We start from the raw sequence: 20386 nt of genomic DNA, 5'->3' as shown, positions 1-20386 counted from the left end.
GTCCCATTAGTGGAAACTAACACAAAACTACTTTAAAAAACATCAATTTTGATCACATAACAATTATATGAGTCATCAAAGGTCAATTGTACATCATTTTTTCCCTCTTAATGTACAAGTCCTGGGGAAAAATTTCTTCAGGAAATGTTGTTCTATTAGTGAAAACTAACACAGAACTACTTTAAAAACATAAATTTTGCTCACACAACATATAAATATGTGTCATCAAAGGTCAATTCTTCATCATTTTTTCCCTCTTAATGTGCAAGTCCTAGAGAAAAATTTCTTAAGGAAAAGTTGTTCCATTAGTGAAAACTAACACAAAACTACTCTAAAAACATTAATTTTGCTCACACAACATATAAATATGTGTCATCAAATGTCAATTCTACATCATTTTTTCCCTCTAAATGTACAATTACTAGAGAAAAATTTCTTCAGGAAAACTGTTCCATTAGTGAAAACTAACACAAAACTACTTTAAAAAACATCAATTTGGCTCACATAACATATATATGAGTCATCAAAAGGTCAATTGTTCATCATTTTTTCCCTCTTAATGTACAAGTTCTAGAGAAAAGTTTCTTATGGAAAAGTTGTTCATTAGTAAAAACTAACATAAAAATGCTTTGAAAAACATCAATTTTGCTCACACAAAATATATATGAGTCATCAAAGGTCAATTTCACATTATTTTTTCCCTCTTAATGTACAAGTCCTAGAGCAAAGTTTCTTATGGAAAAGTTGTTCCATTAGTGAAAACTAACACGAAACTACTTTAAAAAACATCAACTTTGCACACACAACATATATATGAGTAATCAAAGGTCAATTGTACATCATTTCTTTCCTCTTAATGTGCAAGTACTAGAGAAAAATTTCTTCAGGAAAAGTTGTTCCCTTATTGAAAACTAACACAAAACTACTTTAAAAAACATCAACTTTGCTCACACAACATATATATATATATATATATATATATATATATATATATATATATATATATATATGAGTCATCAAAGGTCAATTGTACATCATTTTTTTCCTCTTAATGTACAAGTCCTAGAGAAAAGTTTCTTAAGGAAAAGTTGTTCCATTAGTGAAAACTAACATAAAACTTCTTTGAAAAGCATCAATTTTGCTCACACAACATATATATGAGTAATCAAATGTCAATTGTACATCATTTTTTTTCCTCTTATTGTACAAGTCCTAGAGAAAAATTTAATAAGGAAAAGATGTTGCATTAGTGAAAACTAACATAAAACTACTTTAATAACATCAATTTTGTTCACATAACATACATATGAGTCATCAAAAGGTCAATTGTACATTATTTTTTCCCTTTTAATGTACAAGTCCAGGAGAAAAACTTCTTAAGGAAAAGTTGTCCCATTAGTGGAAACTAACACAAAACTACTTTAAAAAACATCAATTTTGATCACATAACAATTATATGAGTCATCAAAGGTCAATTGTACATCATTTTTTCCCTCTTATTGTACAAGTCCTAGAGAAAAATTCATAAAGTAAAGCTGTTCCATTAGTTAAAACTAACACAAAACTACTTTAAAAAGCATCAATTTGGCTCACATAACATAAATATGAGTCATCAAATGTCAATTTTACATAATTTTTTTCCTCTTAATGTACAAGTCCTAGAGAAAATTTTCTTAAGGAAAAGTTGTTCCATTTGTAAAAACTGACACAAAACTACTTTAAAAAACATCAATTTTGATCACATAACAATTACATGAGTCATCAAATGTCAATTGTACATCATTTTTTCCCTCTTATTGTACAAGTCCTAGAGAAAAATTCATAAGGTAAAGTTATTCCATTAGTTAAAACTAACACAAAACTTCTTTTAAAAATATCAATTTTGCTCAGATAACAATTATATGAGTCATCGAGGGTCACCTGTATATCAATTATTTCCTCTTAATGTACAACTCCTACAGAAAAACTTCTAAAGGAAAAGTTGTTCCCATAGTGAAAGCTAACTCAAAACTACTTTGAAAAACTTAAATAAAGCTCACATAAAGTATATATAAGTCAGCTCAGGTCATTTGTACATTATTTTTTCCTCTTAATTCACAAGTCGGGGAGGAAATTTTTTAATGTAGAAGTTATTTAATTAGTAAAAATCAACATTAAACTAGTATAAAAAATGTAAATAACGTTCACATAAAATATATACGAATCATCAAAGATCAATTGTTCATCAAAATTTTACTCTTAATGTACAAGTGATAGAGGATAACTTCCTAAGTAGAAGACTAAGTAACACAAGATTAATTTTAAAAAAACTTAAATAAAGCTCACATAAACTATATATGAGTCAGCACAGGTCCTTTGTACATCAATTTTTTTCCTCTTATTGTACAAGTCCTAGAAAAAAATTTCCTAAGGAAAAATTGTTCAATTAGTGAGAAGTAACACATAACTATTTTAGGCAAACCTAAATACTGCTCACATAATGCATATATGAGTCATCAAAGTTCAAATTAACATCAATTTTTCTCTTAATGTACAAGTCAGAGAGGAATATTTCTTAATTAAAAGTTGTTTAATTAGTGGAAGTTAAAACAAAACTATTTTAAAAAATTTAAATAAAGATCACATAAAGTATATATGAGTCATCAGAGGTCATATGAACATCATTTTTTTCCCTCTCAATGTACAAGACATAGAGAAAAGTTATTTGAGGAAAATTTGTTCTATTAGTGAAAACAAACGCAAATCTGCATTGAAAAATGTCAATTGCGCACACATAAATAATATATATGAGTCATCGAAGGTCATTTTTTCCCTCTTAACGCACAAGTCATAGAGAAAAATTTCTTAGGGAAAACTTGCTCAATTTAAAAAAATATCAGAAAAATGTTTAAAAAATGTCAATTTGGCTAACATAATTGATATATGAGTCATCAAATGTAACTTACACGTCTTTTTTCCTCTTAATGTTCAACACATAGAGAAAAATTTCAACAATTTCAAAAAAGAGTCAACAAAGTTCATTTGTACCTCATCTTTTAGAGGTTGTTTCATATGTCATCATGTGTCATCTAAATTTATGTGAGAGCCATCATAAGTACATCGTTTTGCTCTTAACTTACTAGCTACAGTGAAAAATTCATTCTATAAAGTTGTTTTGTATCTGAAAGATAACAGAAAAAACCTAAAATTGAATCAATTTTGCTCATAAAAGGTAAATATGTGTATATGCGAAATAAAGGGTCAATTGTACATCATTTCTTTCTACTTAATGAAAAAGTCCTGGCGAAAAGTACAAGTAAAAACAAATACGTTCATTTCTGAAAATTAACGCAAGATTATTTTAAAATGTATTAGTTTGTGTCATAAAAAATATAAAATGAGTCATCAAAGGTTTATTGTACATCGTTTCTTCATCTTAATATACAAGTCACAGTGAAAAATTCATCAAATAAAAAAATCTTTCATTGGTGAAAATTAACAAAAACTCACTTTACTTTGCATTAATTCTTTTCATATAACGTATGAACGAGTCAGCAAACCTTGATGTTCATCATTTTATTCCGCTTGAGTTACAAATATTGGGGAAAGTTCCTTCATTAAAAGGTTTTTCGTAAGTTAAAACTCATCCAAAACTACTTAAATTTTTACGCAATCAAAAATGAGACTAATTTTTCCCTTCATAATTTACAAGTCTCTGAGCGAAACCTTCAGAGACAAATTTTTTTCAAGAAAAACTCGATCAATCAGCAAAAACTAACGGAAAAATTCTCAAAAGAGTATCAATTTTGTTCACGAAAATGCAAATGAGTCATTAAAAGTCAATTTTTAATCATTTTTCGCCCTCTTAATGTACCCAGAGATTAGATATTTAGAAAAAACTTGTTTCAATAGTGAAAACTAACATGCAAACAAATTGCAATGTATTAGTGTCGGTAATGTAGATGATATATGGGTCATCAAAACGTGTAATTCTACGTCATTTTTTAATCCGCTCAATATACATGTCGCGGAGAAATAATTCCTAAATAAAAGTTGATTCTTACGCAAAAACTATTTATTATTATTTCAAAATGCATGAAGCTCGGTCATATAAACTATAAATGAGTCATTACTAGTAAACAATAAATCATTCATTATCTTTCGATGTACAAGCAGTAGAGTGAAAATTATTCAATGAAAGTTAGTTTTCTGAAAAGAAAAAAATGTTCGAAGGAAATCTATTTTATGCACTTACATTACGTATGATTGATCCGGGCTCAGACGTACAGTTTCTCAGATCACATAAGGTGCAATAGTACAGCAATTTTTGGAAAATTTTTTTTTACTAGAAAATTGTTTGGAAAGTAATTTCTTCAATGGAAACTTTAAAAAAAATCAATTTCGTGCTCATTATCGAGAAAGAAATGTTCAATTGTTTATAGTTTCCCATCTCTCAAGTGTTATACCAAAATATACCTAATGATTAATTCCACAAACTCACACAAAACTGTGTTAAAGATTACTATGCATGAGTTGGAATTAACCGATGTACGTCTTACTCAGTGTTAATTTTTGAGTTTTTCATTTAAAAAATGCGGAATAACTTTCCAAATATGGTAGACAAAGGATTTGTTGTTGACTATGCCGGTTTTTTCGTAACGTAATTTTAATGAAACAAAGTTACGCATTTGCAATCGTTTTTTCTTTTGTGAAAAACGAAGCAATGAACCATGCATGCACAAAAACCTACCAGATAGAACTCTAAGTGCATGCATGGTTCCTTGCTTCGTCTTCAAAAAAGAAAAAACGATTGCAATTGCGTAACTTTGTTTCATTAAAATTACGTTACGAAAAACCCGACACAGTCAACAAAAAATCGTTTATCTACCATATTTGGAGAATTATTCCGGACTTTTTTATATGAAAAACTCAAAAATTAACACTGAGCAAGACGTACATCGGTTAATTCCAACTCATGCATAGTAATCTTTAACACAATTTGGTGTGAGTTTGTGGAAATAATCATTAGGTATATTTTGGTATAACACTTGAGAGATGGTAAACTATAAACAATTGAACATTTCTTTCTCGATAATGAGCACGAAATTGATTTTTTTAAAAGTTTCCATTGAAGAATTTACTTTCCAAACATCTTTCTAGTAAAAAAAAGTTTTCAAAAAATTGCTGTACTATTGTACCTAATGTGATCTGAGATAGTGTACGTCTGAGCCCGGATCAATCATACGTAATGTAAGTGCATAAAATATATTTCCTTTGAACACATTTTCTTTTCAGAAAACTAACTTTCATTGAATAAGTTTCACTCTACTGCTTGTACATCGAAAGATAATGAATGATTTATTGTTTACTTGTAATGACTCATTTATAGTTTATATGACCGAGCTTCATACATTGTGAAATAATGATAAATAGTTTTTCCATATGAATCAACTTTTACTTAGGAATTATTTCTCCGCGACATGTATGTTGAGCGGATTAAAAAATGACGTAGAATTACATATTTTGATGACCCATATATAAATTACATTACCGACACGTATATTTTTCGAATTGTTTGCATGTTGTTTTCACTATTGAAACAAGTTTTTTCTAAATATCTAATCTCTGGGTACATTAACAGGGCGAAAAATGATTTGAAATTGACTTTTAATGACTCACTTGCATTTTCGTGAACAAAATTGATACTCTTTTGAGAATTTTTCCGTTAGTTTTTGCTGATTGATCAAGTTTTTCTTGAAAAAATTTGTCTCTGAAGGTTTTGCTCAGAGACTTGTATTTTATGAAGGGAAAAATGAGTCTCATTTTAGTTTGCGTAAAATTTTAAGTAGTTTTGGATTGGATTTAACTTACGAAAAACCTTTTAATGAAGGAACTTTCCCCAATACTTGTACCTCAAGCGGAATAAAATGATGAACTTTGACGTTTGCTGACTCATTCATACGTTATATGAAAAGAACTAATGCAAAGTAAAGTGAGTTTTTGTTAATTTTCACCAATGAAAGATTTTTTCTATTTGATGAATTTTTCAATGTGACTTGTACATTAAGAGGAAAAAAACGATGTACAATAAACCTTTGATGACTCATTTTATATTTTTTATGACACAAACTAATACATTTTAAAATAATCTTGCGTTAATTTTCAGAAATGAACGTATTTTTTTACTTGTACTTTTCTCCAGGACTTCTTCAATAAGTAGAAAGAAATGATGTAACTTTGACCCTTTATTTCACATATACTCATACTTACCTTTTATGAGCAAAATTGATTCAATTTTTAGTTTTTTCTGTTATCTTTCAGATACAAATCAACTTTATAGAATGAATTTTTCACTGTAACTAGTAAGCTAAGAGAAAAACGATGTACTTATGATGACTCTCACATAAGTTTAGATGACACATGATGACACATGAAACAACCTCTAAAAAATGAGGTACAAATGAACTTTGTTGACTCTTTTTTAAATTGTTGAAATTTTTCTCTATGTCTTGAACATTAAGAGAAAAAAAGATGTGTAAGTTACATTTGATGACTCATATATCAATTATGTTAGCCAAATTGATATTTTTTAAACATTTTTGTGTTATTTTTACTAATTGAGCAAGTTTTGCCTAAGAAATTTTTCTCTATGACTTGTACGTTAAGAGGAAAAAAATGACCTTCAATGACTCATATATATTCTTTATGTGTGCGCAATTGACATTTTTCAAAGCAGATTTGCGTTTGTTTTCACTGATAGAACAAATTGTCCTCAAATAACTTTTCTCTATGACTTGTACATTGAGAGGGAAAAAAATGATGTTCATATGAAATTTGAAGACTCTTATATACTTTATGTGATCTTTATCTAAATTCTTTAGAATAGTTTTGTGTTAACCTTCACTAATTAAACATCTTTTAATTAAAAAATTTTCCTCTATGACTTGTACATTAAGAGAAAAATTGATGTACATTTGAACTTTGATTACTCATATATGCATTATGTGAGCAGTATTTAGGTTTGCCTAAAGAAGTTATGTGTTACTTCTCACTAAATGAACAACTTTTCCTTAGGAACTTTTTCCTTATGACTTCTACAATAAGAGCGAAAAAATGATGTACAAATGACCTGTGCTGACTCATATATACTTTATGTGAGCTTCAATTAAATTTTTTAAAATAGTTTTTTTGTTAACTTTCACTAATTATTCTTTTAATTAATAAATTTTCCTCTATCACTTGTACATTAAGAGGAAAAATTGATTTACAAATGACCTGTGCTGACTCATATATAGTTTGTGTGAGCTTTATTTAAGTTTTTTTTTAAAATAATCTTGTATTAACTTTCACTAATTAAACAACTTTTACTTAAGTATTTTTCCTCTATGACTTGTACATTAGTAGATTAAATTTGATTACTCATATGTGGTATATGCGAGCAACATATAATTTTCCAAGGTAGTTTTGAGTTATCTTTCACTTATTTAACCACTTTTACTTAGGAAGCTTTCATCTATCACTTGTACATTAAGAGTAAAGTTTTGATGAACAATTGGTCTTTGATGACTCTTATATGATTTATGTGAACGTTATTTAAATTTTTTATACTAGCTTAATGTTGATTTTTACTAACTAAATAACTTTTACCTTAAAACATTTCCTCTCCGACTTGTAAATTAAGAGGAAAAAATGATGTACAAATGACCTGTGCTGACTCATATATACTTTATGTGAGCCTTATTTAAGTTTTTCAAAGTAGTTTTGAGTTAGCTTTCACTATTGGAACAACTTTTCCTTTAAAGTTTTCCTCTAGGAGTTGTACATTAAGAGGAAAAAATTGATATCCAGGTGACCCTCGATGACTCATATAATTGTTATCTGAGCAAAATTGATATTTTAAAAGAAGTTTTGTTTTCGTTTTTACTAATGGAACAACTTTACGTTATGAAATTTTTCTCTAGGACTTGTACAATAAGAGGGAAAAAATGATGTTCAATTGACCTTAGATGACTCATATAATTGTTATGTGATCAAAAATGATGTTTTTTAAATTAGTTTTGTGTTAGTTTTCACTAACGGAACAACTTTTCGTTAAGAAATTTTTCTCTAGGACTTGTACAATAAGAGCAAAAAAATTGATGTACAATTGACCTTTTGATGACTCATAAATATGTTATGTGAACAAAATCGACGTTTTTTAAAGTAGTTAAATGTTAGTTTTCAGTAATGCAACATGTTTTCCTTAAGAAATTTTTCTCTAGGACTTGTAAAATAAGAGCAAAAAAATGATGTACAATTGACCTTTGATGACTCATATATATGTTGTGTGAGCAAAATTGATATTTTTCAAAGTTGTTTTGTGTTAGTTGTCACTAATGGAACACCTTTTCCTGAAGACATTTTTCCCTAGGACTTGTACATTAAGAGGAAAAAAATTATGTAAAATTGACATTTGATGACTCATATTTATGTTATGTGAGCCAAATTGATGCTTTTTAAAGTAGTTTTGTGTTAGTTTTAACTAATGGAACAGCTTTACTTTATGAATTTTTCTCTAGGACTTGTACAATAAGAGGGAAAAAATGATGTACAATTGACCTTTGATGACTCATATAATTGTTTTGTGATCAAAATTGATGTTTTTTAAAGTAGTTTTGTGTTAGTTTCCACTAATGGGACAACTTTTCCTTAAGAAGTTTTTCTCCAGGACTTGTACATTAAGAGGGAAAAAATGATGTACAATTGACCATTGATGACTCATATATATGTTGTGTGAACAAAGTTGATGTTTTAAAAGTAGTTTTGTGTTAGTTTTCACTAATGGAACAACTTTTCCTTAATAAATTTTTCTCTAGTAGTTGTACATTTAGAAGAAAAAAATGATGTGAAATTGACCTTTGATGACTCATATATATGTTGTGTGAGCAAAATTGATGTTTTCCAAAGTATTTTTATGTCAGTTTGTTTTTTCTAATGGAACAATTTTTCCTTAAGAAACTTTTCTCTAGAACTTGTACATTAAGAGCAAAAAAATGATGTACAATTGACATTTGATGACACATATATATATGTTGTGTGAGCAAAATTGATGTTTTTGGAGCAGTTCTGTGTTAGTTTTCACTAATAGAACAACTTTTCCTGAAGAAATTTTTCTCTAGCACTTGTACATTAAGAGGGAAATAATGATGTACAATTGACCTTTGACGACTCAAATTTATGTTATGTGATCAAAATTGATGTTTTTTAAAGTAGTTTTGTGTTAGTTTTCATTAATGGAACAACTTTTCCTTCAGAAACTTTTCTCTAGGACTTGTACATTAAGAGGAAAAAATGATTGGAAATTGACCTTTGATGACTCATAAATATGTTGTGTGAGCAAAATTGATGTTTTTCAAAGTACTTTTATGTTAGTTTGTTTTTACTAATGGAACAATTTTTCCTTAAGAAACTTTTCTCTAGAACTTGTACCTTAAGAGGGAAAAAATGATGTACAATTGACCTTTGATGACTCATATATATGTTGTGTGAACAAAGTTGATGTTTTAAAAGTAGTTTTGTGTTAGTTTTCACCAATGGAACAACTTTTCCTGAAGAAATTTTTCTCTAGTACTTGTACATTTAGAGGAAAAAATGATGTACAATTGACCTTTGATGACTCATATAATTGTTATGTGATCAAAATTGATGTTTTTTAAAGTAGTTTTGTGTTAGTTTCCACTAATGGGACAAATTTTCCTTAAGAAGTTTTTCTCCAGGACTTGTACATTAAGAGGGAAAAAAATGATGTACAATTGACCATTGATGATTCATATATATGTTGTGTGAACAAAGTTGATGTTTTAAAAGTAGTTTTGTGTTAGTTTTCACTAATGGAACAACTTTTCCTTAATAAATTTTTCTCCAGTAGTTGTACATTTAGAAGAAAAAAATGATGTGAAATTGACCTTTGATGACTCATATATATGTTGTGTGAGCAAAATTGATGTTTTCCAAAGTATTTTTATGTTAGTTTGTTTTTTCTAATGGAACAATTTTTCCTTAAGAAACTTTTCTCTAGAACTTGTACATTAAGAGCAAAAAAATGATGTACAATTGACATTTGATGACACATATATATATGTTGTGTGAGCAAAATTGATGTTTTTGGAGCAGTTCTGTGTTAGTTTTCACTAATAGAACAACTTTTCCTGAAGAAATTTTTCTCTAGCACTTGTACATTAAGAGGGAAATAATGATGTACAATTGACCTTTGACGACTCAAATTTATGTTATGTGATCAAAATTGATGTTTTTTAAAGTAGTTTTGTGTTAGTTTTCATTAATGGAACAACTTTTCCTTCAGAAACTTTTCTCTAGGACTTGTACATTAAGAGGAAAAAATGATTGGAAATTGACCTTTGATGACTCATAAATATGTTGTGTGAGCAAAATTGATGTTTTTCAAAGTACTTTTATGTTAGTTTGTTTTTACTAATGGAACAATTTTTCCTTAAGAAACTTTTCTCTAGAACTTGTACCTTAAGAGGGAAAAAATGATGTACAATTGACCTTTGATGACTCATATATATGTTGTGTGAACAAAGTTGATGTTTTAAAAGTAGTTTTGTGTTAGTTTTCACTAATGGAACAACTTTTCCTGAAGAAATTTTTCTCTAGTACTTGTACATTTAGAGGAAAAAATGATGTAGAATTGACCTTTGATGACACATATTTATATGTTGTGTGAGCAAAATTTATGTTTTTAGAGTAGTTCTGTGTTAGTTTTCACTAATAGAACAACATTTCCTGAAGAAATTTTTCCCCAGGACTTGTACATTATGAGGGAAAAAATGATGTACAATTGACCTTTGACGACTCAAATTTATGTTATGTGATCAAAATTGATGTTTTTTAAAGTAGTTTTGTGTTAGTTTTCATTAATGGAACAACTTTTCCTTAATAAATTTTTCTCTAGTACTTGTACATTTAGGAGAAAAAAATGATGTGAAATTGACCTTTGATGACTCATATATATGTTGTGTGAGCAAAATTGATGTTTTTCAAAGTATTTTTATGTTAGTTTGTTTTTTCTAATGGAACAGTTTTTCCTTAAGAAACTTTTCTCTAGAACTTGTACATTAAGAGCAAAAAAATGATGTTTAATTGACATTTGATGACACATATTTATATGTTGTGTGAGCAAAATTGATGTTTTTGGAGTAGTTCTGTGTCAGTTTTCACTAATGGAACAACTTTTCCTGAAGAAATTTTTCCCCAGGACTTGTACATTAAGAGGGAAAAAATTATGTACAATTGACCTTTGACGACTCAAATTTATGTTATGTGATCAAAATTGATGTTTTTTAAAGTGGTTTTGGTTAGTTTTCCTTAATGGAACAATTTTTCCTTAAGAAACTTTTCTCTAGAACTTGTACGTTAAGAGGGAAAAAATGATGTACAATTGACCATTGATGACTCATATATATGTTGTGTGAACAAAGTTGATGTTTTAAAAGTAGTTTTGTGTTAGTTTTCACTAATGGAACAACTTTTCCTGAAGAAATTTTTCTCTAGTACTTGTACATTTAGAGGAAAAAATGATGTAGAATTGACCTTTGATGACACATATTTATATGTTGTGTGAGCAAAATTTATGTTTTTAGAGTAGTTCTGTGTTAGTTTTCACTAATAGAACAACATTTCCTGAAGAAATTTTTTTACCAGGACTTGTACATTAAGAGGGAAAAAATGATGTACAATTGACCTTTGACGACTCAAATTTATGTTATGTGGTCAAAGTGATGTTTTTTAAAGTAGTTTTGTGTTAGTTTTCAATAATGGAACAACTTTTCCTTAAGAAACTTTTCTCTAGGACTTGTACGTTAAGAGGGAAAAAATGATGTACAATTGACCTTTGATGACTCATATATATGTTGTGTGAGCAAAGTTGATGTTTTAAAAGTAGTTTTGTGTTAGTTTTCACTAATGGAACAACTTTTCCTGAAGAATTTTTTCTCTAGTACTTGTACATTTAGAGGAAAAAATGATGCAGAATTGACCTTTGATGACACATATTTATATGTTGTGTGGGCAAAATTGATGTTTTTAGAGTAGTTCTGTTTTAGTTTTCACTAATAGAACAACTTTTCCTGAAAAAATTTTTCTCTAGGACTTGTAAATTAAGCGGGAAAAAGTGATTTACAATGGACCTTTGATGACTCATTTTTATGTTATGTAATCAAAATTGGTGTTTTTTAAAGTAGTTTTGTGTCAGTTTTCACTGATGCAACATCTTTTCCCTAAGAAATTTTTCTCTAGGACTTGTACAATAAGAGGAAAAAATGATGCACAATTGACCTTTGATGACTCATATATATGATGTTTGAGCAAAATTGATGTTTTTCAAAGTAGTTTTATGTTAGTTTACACTAATGGAACAACTTTTCCTGAAAAAATTTTTCTCTAGGACTTGTAGATTATGAGGGAAAAAATGATGTACAATTGACCTTTGATGACACATATTTACATGTTGTGTGAGCAAAATTGATGTTTTTAGAGTAGTTTTGTGTTAGTTTTCACAAATGGAACAACTTTTCCTGAAGAAATTTTTCTCTAGGACTTGTACATTAAGCGGGAAAAAGTGATGTACAATGGACCTTTGATGACTCATTTTTATGTTATGTAATCACAATTGGTGTTTTTTAAAGTAGTTTTGTGTCAGTTTTCACTAATGCAACATCTTTTCCCAAAGAAATTTTTCTCTAGGACTTGTACAATAAGAGGAAAAAATGATGTACAATTGACCTTTGATGACTCATATATATGATGTGTGAGCCACATTGATGTTTTTCAAAGTAGTTTTATGTTAGTTTACACTAATGGAACAACTATTCCTGAAAAAATTTTTCTCTAGGACTTGTAGATTAAGAGGGAAAAAATGATGTACAATTGACCTTTGATTACACATATTTACATGTTGTGTGAGCAAAATTGATGTTTTTAGAGTAGTTTTGTGTTAGTTTTCACAAATGGAACAACTTTTCCTGAAGAAATTTTTCTCTAGGACTTGTAGATTAAGAGGGAAAAAAAGATGTACAATGGACCTTTGATGACTCATATTTATGTTATAATCAAAATTGGTGTTTCTAAAGTAGTTTTGTGTCAGTTTTCACTATTCGCACAACTTTTCCTTAAGAAACTTTTCTCTAGCACTTGTACATTAAGAGGGAAAAAGTGATGTATAATTGACCTTTGATGACACATATTTATATATTGTGTGAGCAAAATTGATGTTTTCAGAGTAGTTCTGTGTTAGTTTTCACTAATAGAACAACTTTTCCTGAAGAAATTTTTCTCTAGCACTTGTACATTAAGCGGGAAAAAATGATATACAATTGACCTTTGACGACTCAAATTTATGTTATGTGATCAAAATTGATGTTTTTTAAAGTAGTTTTATGTTAGTTTTCATTAATGGAACAACTTTTCCGTAAGAAACTTTTCTCTAGGACTTGTACATTAAGAGGAAAAAATGATGTGAAATTGACCTTTGATGACTCATAAATATGTTGTGTGAGCAAAATTGATGTTTTTCAAAGTACTTTTATGTTAGTTTGTTTTAACTAATGGAACAATTTTTCCTTAAGAAACTTTTCTCTAGAACTTGTACGTTAAGAGTGAAAAAATGATGTACAATTGACCTTTGATGACTCATATATATGTTGTGTGAGCAAAGTTGATGTTTTAAAAGTAGTTTTGTGTTAGTTTTCACTAATGGAACAACTTTTCCTGAAGAAATTTTTCTCTAGTACTTGTACATTTAGAGGAAAAAATGATGAAGAATTGACCTTTGATGACACATATTTATATGTTGTGTGAGCAAAATTTATGTTTTTAAAGTAGTTCTGTGTTAGTTTTCACTAATAGAACAACATTTCCTGAAGAAATTTTTCCCCAGGACTTGTACATTAAGAGGGAAAAAATGATGTACAATTGTCCTTTGACGACTCAAATTTATGTTGTGTGAGCAAAGTTGATGTTTTAAAAGTAGTTTTGAGTTAGTTTTCACTACTAGAACAACTTTTCCTGAAGAAATTTTTCTCTAGTACTTGTACATTTAGAGGAAAAAATGATGCAGAATTGACCTTTGATGACACATATTTATATGTTGTGTGAGCAAAATTGATGTTTTTAGAGTAGTTCTGTGTTAGTTTTCACTAATAGAACAGCTTTTCCTGAAGAAATTTCTCTAGGACTTGTACATTAAGCAGGAAAAAGTGATGTACAATGGACTCATTTTTATGTTATGTAATCAAAATTGGTGTTTTTTAAAGTAGTTTTGTGTCAGTTTTCACTAATGCAACATCTTTTCCCTAAGAAATTTTTCTCTAGGACTTGTACAATAAGAGGAAAAAATGATGTACAATTGACCTTTGATGACTCATATATATGATGTGTGAGCAAAATTGATGTTTTTCAAAGTAGTTTTATGTTAGTTTACACTAATGGAACAACTTTTCCTGAAAAATTTTTCTCTAGGACTTGTAGATTAAGAGGGAAAAAATGATGTACAATTGACCTTTGATGACACACATTTACATGTTGTGTGAGCAAAATTGATGTTTTTGGAGTAGTTTTGTGTTAGTTTTGACAAATGGAACAACTTTTCCTGAAGAAATTTTTCTCTAGGACATGTAGATTAAGAGGGAAAAAAAGATGTACAATGGACCTTTGATGACTCATATTTATGTTATAATCAAAATTGGTGTTTTTTAAAGTATTTTTGTGTCAGTTTTCACTATTCGCACAACTTTTCCTTAAGAAACTTTTCTCTAGTACTTGTACATTAAGAGGGAAAAAATGATGTACAATTGACCTTTGATGACACATATTTATATATTGTGTGAGCAAAATTGATGTTTTAAGAGTAGTTCTGTGTTAGTTTTCACTAATCGAACAACTTTTCCTGAAGAAATTTTTTCCCAGGACTTGTACATTAAGAGGGAAAAAATGATGTACAATTGACCTTTGACGACTCAAATTTATGTTATGTGATCAAAATTGATGTTTTTTAAAGTAGTTTTGTGTTAGTTGTCACTATTCGCACAACATTTTCCTTAAGAAACTTTTCTCTAGCACTTGTACATTAAGCGGGAAAAAGTGATGTACAATGGACCTTTGATGACTCATTTTTATGTTATGTAATCAAAATTGGTGTTTTTTAAAGTAGTTTTGTGTCAGATTTCACTAATGCAACATCTTTTCCCTAAGAAATTTTTCTCTAGGACTTGTACAATAAGAGGAAAGAAATGATGTACAATTGACCTTTAATGACTCATATATATGATGTGTGAGCAAAATTTATGTTTTTCAAAGTAGTTTTATGTTAGTTTACACTAATGGAACAACTTTTCCTGAAAAAATTTTTCTCTAGGACTTGTAGATTAAGAGGGAAAAAATGATGTACAATTGACCTTTGATGACACATATTTACATGTTGTGTGAGCAAAATTGATGTTTTTAGAGTAGTTTTGTGTTAGTTTTCACAAATGGAACAACTTTTCCTGAAGAAATTTTTCTCTAGGACTTTTAGATTAAGAGGGAAAAAAAGATGTACAATGGACCTTTGATGACTCATATTTATGTTATAGTCAAAATCGGTGTTTTTTAAAGTAGGTTTGTGTCAGTTTTCACTAATGGAACAACTTTTCCTTAAGAAATTTTTTTCTAGAACTTGCAACTTCAGAGGCAAAAAATGGTGTACAATTGACCTTTGATGACTCCTATTTATGTTATGTGAGCCAAATTGATGTTTTTTAAAGCAGTTTTGTGTTTGTGTTTACTAATGGAACAAGTTCTCCCTAAGAAACTTTTCTCTAGGTCTTGTACATTAAGAGGAAAAAAATGATGTACAATTGAAATTTGATGACTCATATTTATGTTATGTAATCAAAGTTGGTGTTTTTTAAAGTAGTTTTGTGTCAGTTTTCACTAATGGAACAACTTTTCCTTAAGAAATTTTTCTCTAGAACTCGCAACTTCAGAGGAAAAAAATGGTGTACAATTGACCTTTGATGACTCATATTTATGTTATGTGAGCAGAACTGATGTTTTAAAAGTAATTTTGTGTTTTTTTTAAAGTAGTTTCACATTTCACATATGACAGGTCATAAATTTTGTGATGCAATCTTAACAAATAAATATGTGACTTAATTATTTGCTAATTGACTAATCTCAGCTCCTCGCTTTTCAAACATAGAGAAAAAATGCTTGCTGATGATTAAGGGATGCTAATTTTTAACTATTTTTATGTTCCGACTACCTTGTTCTAATCCGTGGATGAGTTATTTAGGTTGAAATGATGGAAGAGCTACATGGAAATAAAAGAAATTTTTTAACATATTTTCCACATATTTTCTTTTTTGAACCACTCCACTTGCCTAGGGATTCTTGATTCGCTCGTATGATAGACAAACAAAATGTTGTTCCTCTGGTTTCCAGATGTTCTCTTTTTTTTGCTTCGTGATGCCAATTTGTTTTTGAAGCGCTCGGAATTCAAACAAGATGTTTTTTTCCGTTTTTTGTGTCCTTATGCTCTCTGCGACCAAAGTGACAAGATGTTGTTCCACCCAACTGTTCTTCTTGACACCACTTGTTTTTCTGATAGATCCTTCAAAACTAAAAAAAAGATGTTTCTATACTTTTCGGACTCCTCAAGGACTTTGTTTTGACTTCTTAGTATCACTTCAAACGATGAATTCTTTTCAAATGATGAATTAACTTGATTTAAATTGCGGAGGTAGAAGTTACTCTCAACTTGTGTTCTTTCTGATCGACGATAGTCTTCCCTGTCAAAAACCACTGATCTTTGCTAGACAGAATAACAATTAATCAGGTCAAAGTTTAACTAGATTATTATCTTTCAGGATGTTCTTTTGTTTCTTTTTACATAAACTGTATGAGATAATCATTAACTTCCTTTTATCGTGTTCAAACTTGTTGTTTTCGGATACGAATTTCGTCAAAACGTAATACGTCTGAATCATATGGCTTGTTGTGTTATAAATGAAAGGGAAATCTATTAGCAGTCTGAACGTGACGAGTTCGAGTTTGAGTTTGAGTTTGTGTTCTAAAAATAGCCCTTAGGTAAAATTTTCATCAGAATGTAGAACGCTTCAAACCCAAACGTTTCACATGTAGTAAAAAATATTATCTTCAACGTGAGTCTGCATTTGCAATATCAATATATAGTTTATTCGCATTAGACGCCCAGATTTCTGGTACTGCGCAAAAGTTTTCACTGGATTTATAGCCCTCAGACATTTGTATACAAACAATATTCTCCACAGTGTAAACGCTTGATTAATAACTTATAGACCTGTGCTCTTCAAAATTGCGTAAGCAGTAATTAAGCCTGCATTTGCAATACCAATATATAGTTTATTCACATTAGACGCCCAGATTTCTGCGCAAAAGTGTTCTTGACAAATATAGACTGGATTTATAGCCCTTAGGCATTTGTCGGATATACAAACAGTTTTCTCCACAGTGTGTTAATTTTCCGTATAAACTTCCACACTGCCACGTTCAAAATGGATTTAAGCTAAGTCTTTTACATTTTCAGGCAACAATCCTAACATACAGGGAATAATTGCCAAGAACTTTTCATCCGCGCGCATGATCGGACATGTTTGGGTAAAATGTGCCAAAAAGTGAGTCAGGGTGTACACATTTCTTACTACTCACCGCTTATCTTACAAAGTTTTCCACATTCACCACTTATCTTGGATATTTTTTCGATGAATGACGGTGATCTTTTACCTGGGTTGCTGTTTTTTGTTACAACCACATGTAGCACATTCTACTTTATGTTCTTCTAAAGTTAGTAAGGAGCGGTTTTCAAATTCGAAAAAAAACTTTTCGGTATCGCCAAAATGCGTGAATTTAGTACTCATATAAAAATAAACACCAACCTCAAAAAGATTGATAATAACTTTCTCCCAAGTTTTTCTCTCAAAGACTCTAGCGAGATATTCGACTAACCTTTTTGCTAGACTTTCCAACTGCGGCAATACAGAAATCGCTGCAGAAGCCGCTTAACTGAATATCCATTTGAACCGAAAAATCTTGGGAACAAGATAAAACGCCAAGTGAATAGTCAAATTTTCATAGTTTCACAGAAACCGTCTCATGAAAATTATGAATTCAAGTTTAAAATTAAAACAAACCTGACGTTGGGTTCCAAGCGAAACGTGTTCTCAAACTCAATTTGATGAGTCGATCTGTCAGCTTGGTCCTGCTTGGGTCGGGGTTCAACAATATTGGTAGTTTGGTACCTCCCGATTGCGTGAATTGCGTCCCGTTTTAGTCGCAGGGTTCTCGCAAACTTTTTGGTCGCTAAAAGTCCTCGAATGCTGCCGACTCCGTTGATTCCTCCGAACGCCGCAAAGTTGATGCTAGTCATGGTCGGGTTTTTGTTTTTCGAAAGATATTCTAGGAACTGTTTTCTTTTTATTCTTCGTTTTTCTTTATAAGTTTTCATTTCGGGTTTTTTTTAACCAGACAGAAAATCGAAATTTTGCCTAGATGATGACTTGTAAAACTTAAAAGAATTTATTTATAAAGAAAAATAGTTACATGAAATCATATAATATAGACTGTAGATTACTTTCAATGGGATGGAGGGTTGAAAATATAAAGTAGTGGGTGGGGGGGGGGGGGAGGGGGGTTTGGATCAATAAAATTGAGAAGGGACGGCCAATCTTAAAAGTTTGGTTTCTTTTAAGATAGTTAAGGTGTCTATCGCATTGAGCTGTAAAATTGCATCTTAGCAATTACATTTAAGTCTGTAGCTAAGCTGATTATTACAAACAATACCTAATCCCTAAAAATAAACAAACAAAAAACCCCAAATACGCATGGTTAAACCTTGACCGAGGACAGAAAACAATCCCTTTAAAGTTGTTGAATCAAATCAAGTTTCAAAATGTTGCAATAATTTGAACACCTCTTCGGGTGAAGTTTTTCGAGGAAAATTGGCTGTAACAAGTCTGTTGTGTTAAGATAGCAGAAAATGAACAGTCACGTATGTATTAATTTGCGGATACAATAAAATTACAGAAAATTACTAACTAATAATATTATTATTTTTCGATGCTTTGAATAGACTTTACATTGAGGCGCTCTAATAGAATTGAGAAAATGATGAAGGTTTTTGTTTATTTGTTTACTGTAGTGAGTACATTGTTTTCTTCACGCTTCGAATGACAACAGCAGCTGTTTTGGGGGAAAACATTTCGTCTGGAGAGTAAAAACAGATAATGTTAAAAACCGCAGCATCATTTAAAAATGGCAAACTAAAAAGACGACTTTAAATAGTGAGTGTACTTACAGACTTGTTTCTGACAATTTAAAAAACTAGTTGTTGAGTTTTCTTTCTCATATAAAAGGAGATAACACTCAACTTTTTTAAAGCTTATCAAATTAAAGATTTTCCAACTGCAGCAATCCAATAGTCGCTGCAGAAGTCGCTTAACTGAATATCAAATTGATCCAAAAAATCTTGGAAACAAGGTACAACACCAAATGAATACTCAAGTTTTGGAACAAAAATCTTGAAAAAAGCAAGAGAACAACAAATAGTTAAAATTAGCAATTTTGACATGTAGATATTAATGTTGATTTAGGTTTTTGCAATCAGTCCAGATTGCAAGAGACCGAAAATACCTGACTGACAACAATTGTTACTTTTTGTTTTTTTGGCCATTGCATGTACTAATAAATTAAAGGGATGTAACTTAATAATGAGATGAAATTTCGATATTGATGTTGAATGAGGACAAGGCCGTTAGTTACCGTTTTTTGCCGTTTTATTTATTTAAACAAATATGCTTTAAAAGCAGGGAACTTGATATTCTTAAACTGTAGAAAAACCCGACATTGATCGGACGAAACCCTTGGCCGCAACTCAATTAACAAATAGTGTGGTATCAAAACTAACAGAGACTTAAGAAATGTAAAATCAACAAAAAATAACGGTTCTTTTCTTTGCAATCTTTATGGGATTGTCCTGTAGGAATTGTCCTGTAGAGCTAAAAAATATTTTTTTTGAACACAGTAAATAAAGAATATAGTTTTAAAATGTGTTTAAAGTTCATCTGGCATTGTCATAACTTGATTTTGCCTTTCTTCAATGATTTTGCTGTCCCTCAAAAAAAGTTTAGCAGATCAATCAGCTCAAATTTATCAATTAAACACCCAAAATTTATGCCAATGTTCACCGTATTTTTCTTAGTCTACTCTTGTTTTCTTAAGTCATCATAAAGATGTTCGCAACTGAAACACAGACTAAAATGAATAAATGAAAAGTTCACTGTAAACAAATTGCCCTAAAGATAAGTTTGTGACAAGTTTAATTTTACAGGTCAAC

General features: G+C 29.8%; 1 protein-coding gene across 1 annotated transcript in view; it reads right to left on the bottom strand.

Annotated features, from left to right (window-relative positions):
• LOC142354293 (dynein light chain Tctex-type 5-like) overlaps positions 1-18453 on the bottom strand; it is a 33563-nt gene extending 15110 nt beyond the window's left edge. Inside the window, exon 1 of the mRNA XM_075406557.1 lies at positions 18186-18453. Within this exon, the coding sequence (XP_075262672.1) occupies positions 18186-18421 (236 nt within the window). The 5' untranslated portion in view covers positions 18422-18453. The remainder of the gene's footprint in view (positions 1-18185) is intronic.
• Positions 18454-20386: the final 1933 nt, after the last annotated feature.

This window comes from Convolutriloba macropyga, chromosome 15 (genome assembly GCF_964194025.1).
Source record: "Convolutriloba macropyga chromosome 15, txConMacr16.3, whole genome shotgun sequence".
Classification (NCBI taxonomy): Eukaryota; Metazoa; Xenacoelomorpha; order Acoela; family Convolutidae; genus Convolutriloba; species Convolutriloba macropyga.
Note: the sequence above shows the minus strand (reverse complement) of the source record. Positions and strands in the feature narration are given on the sequence as shown.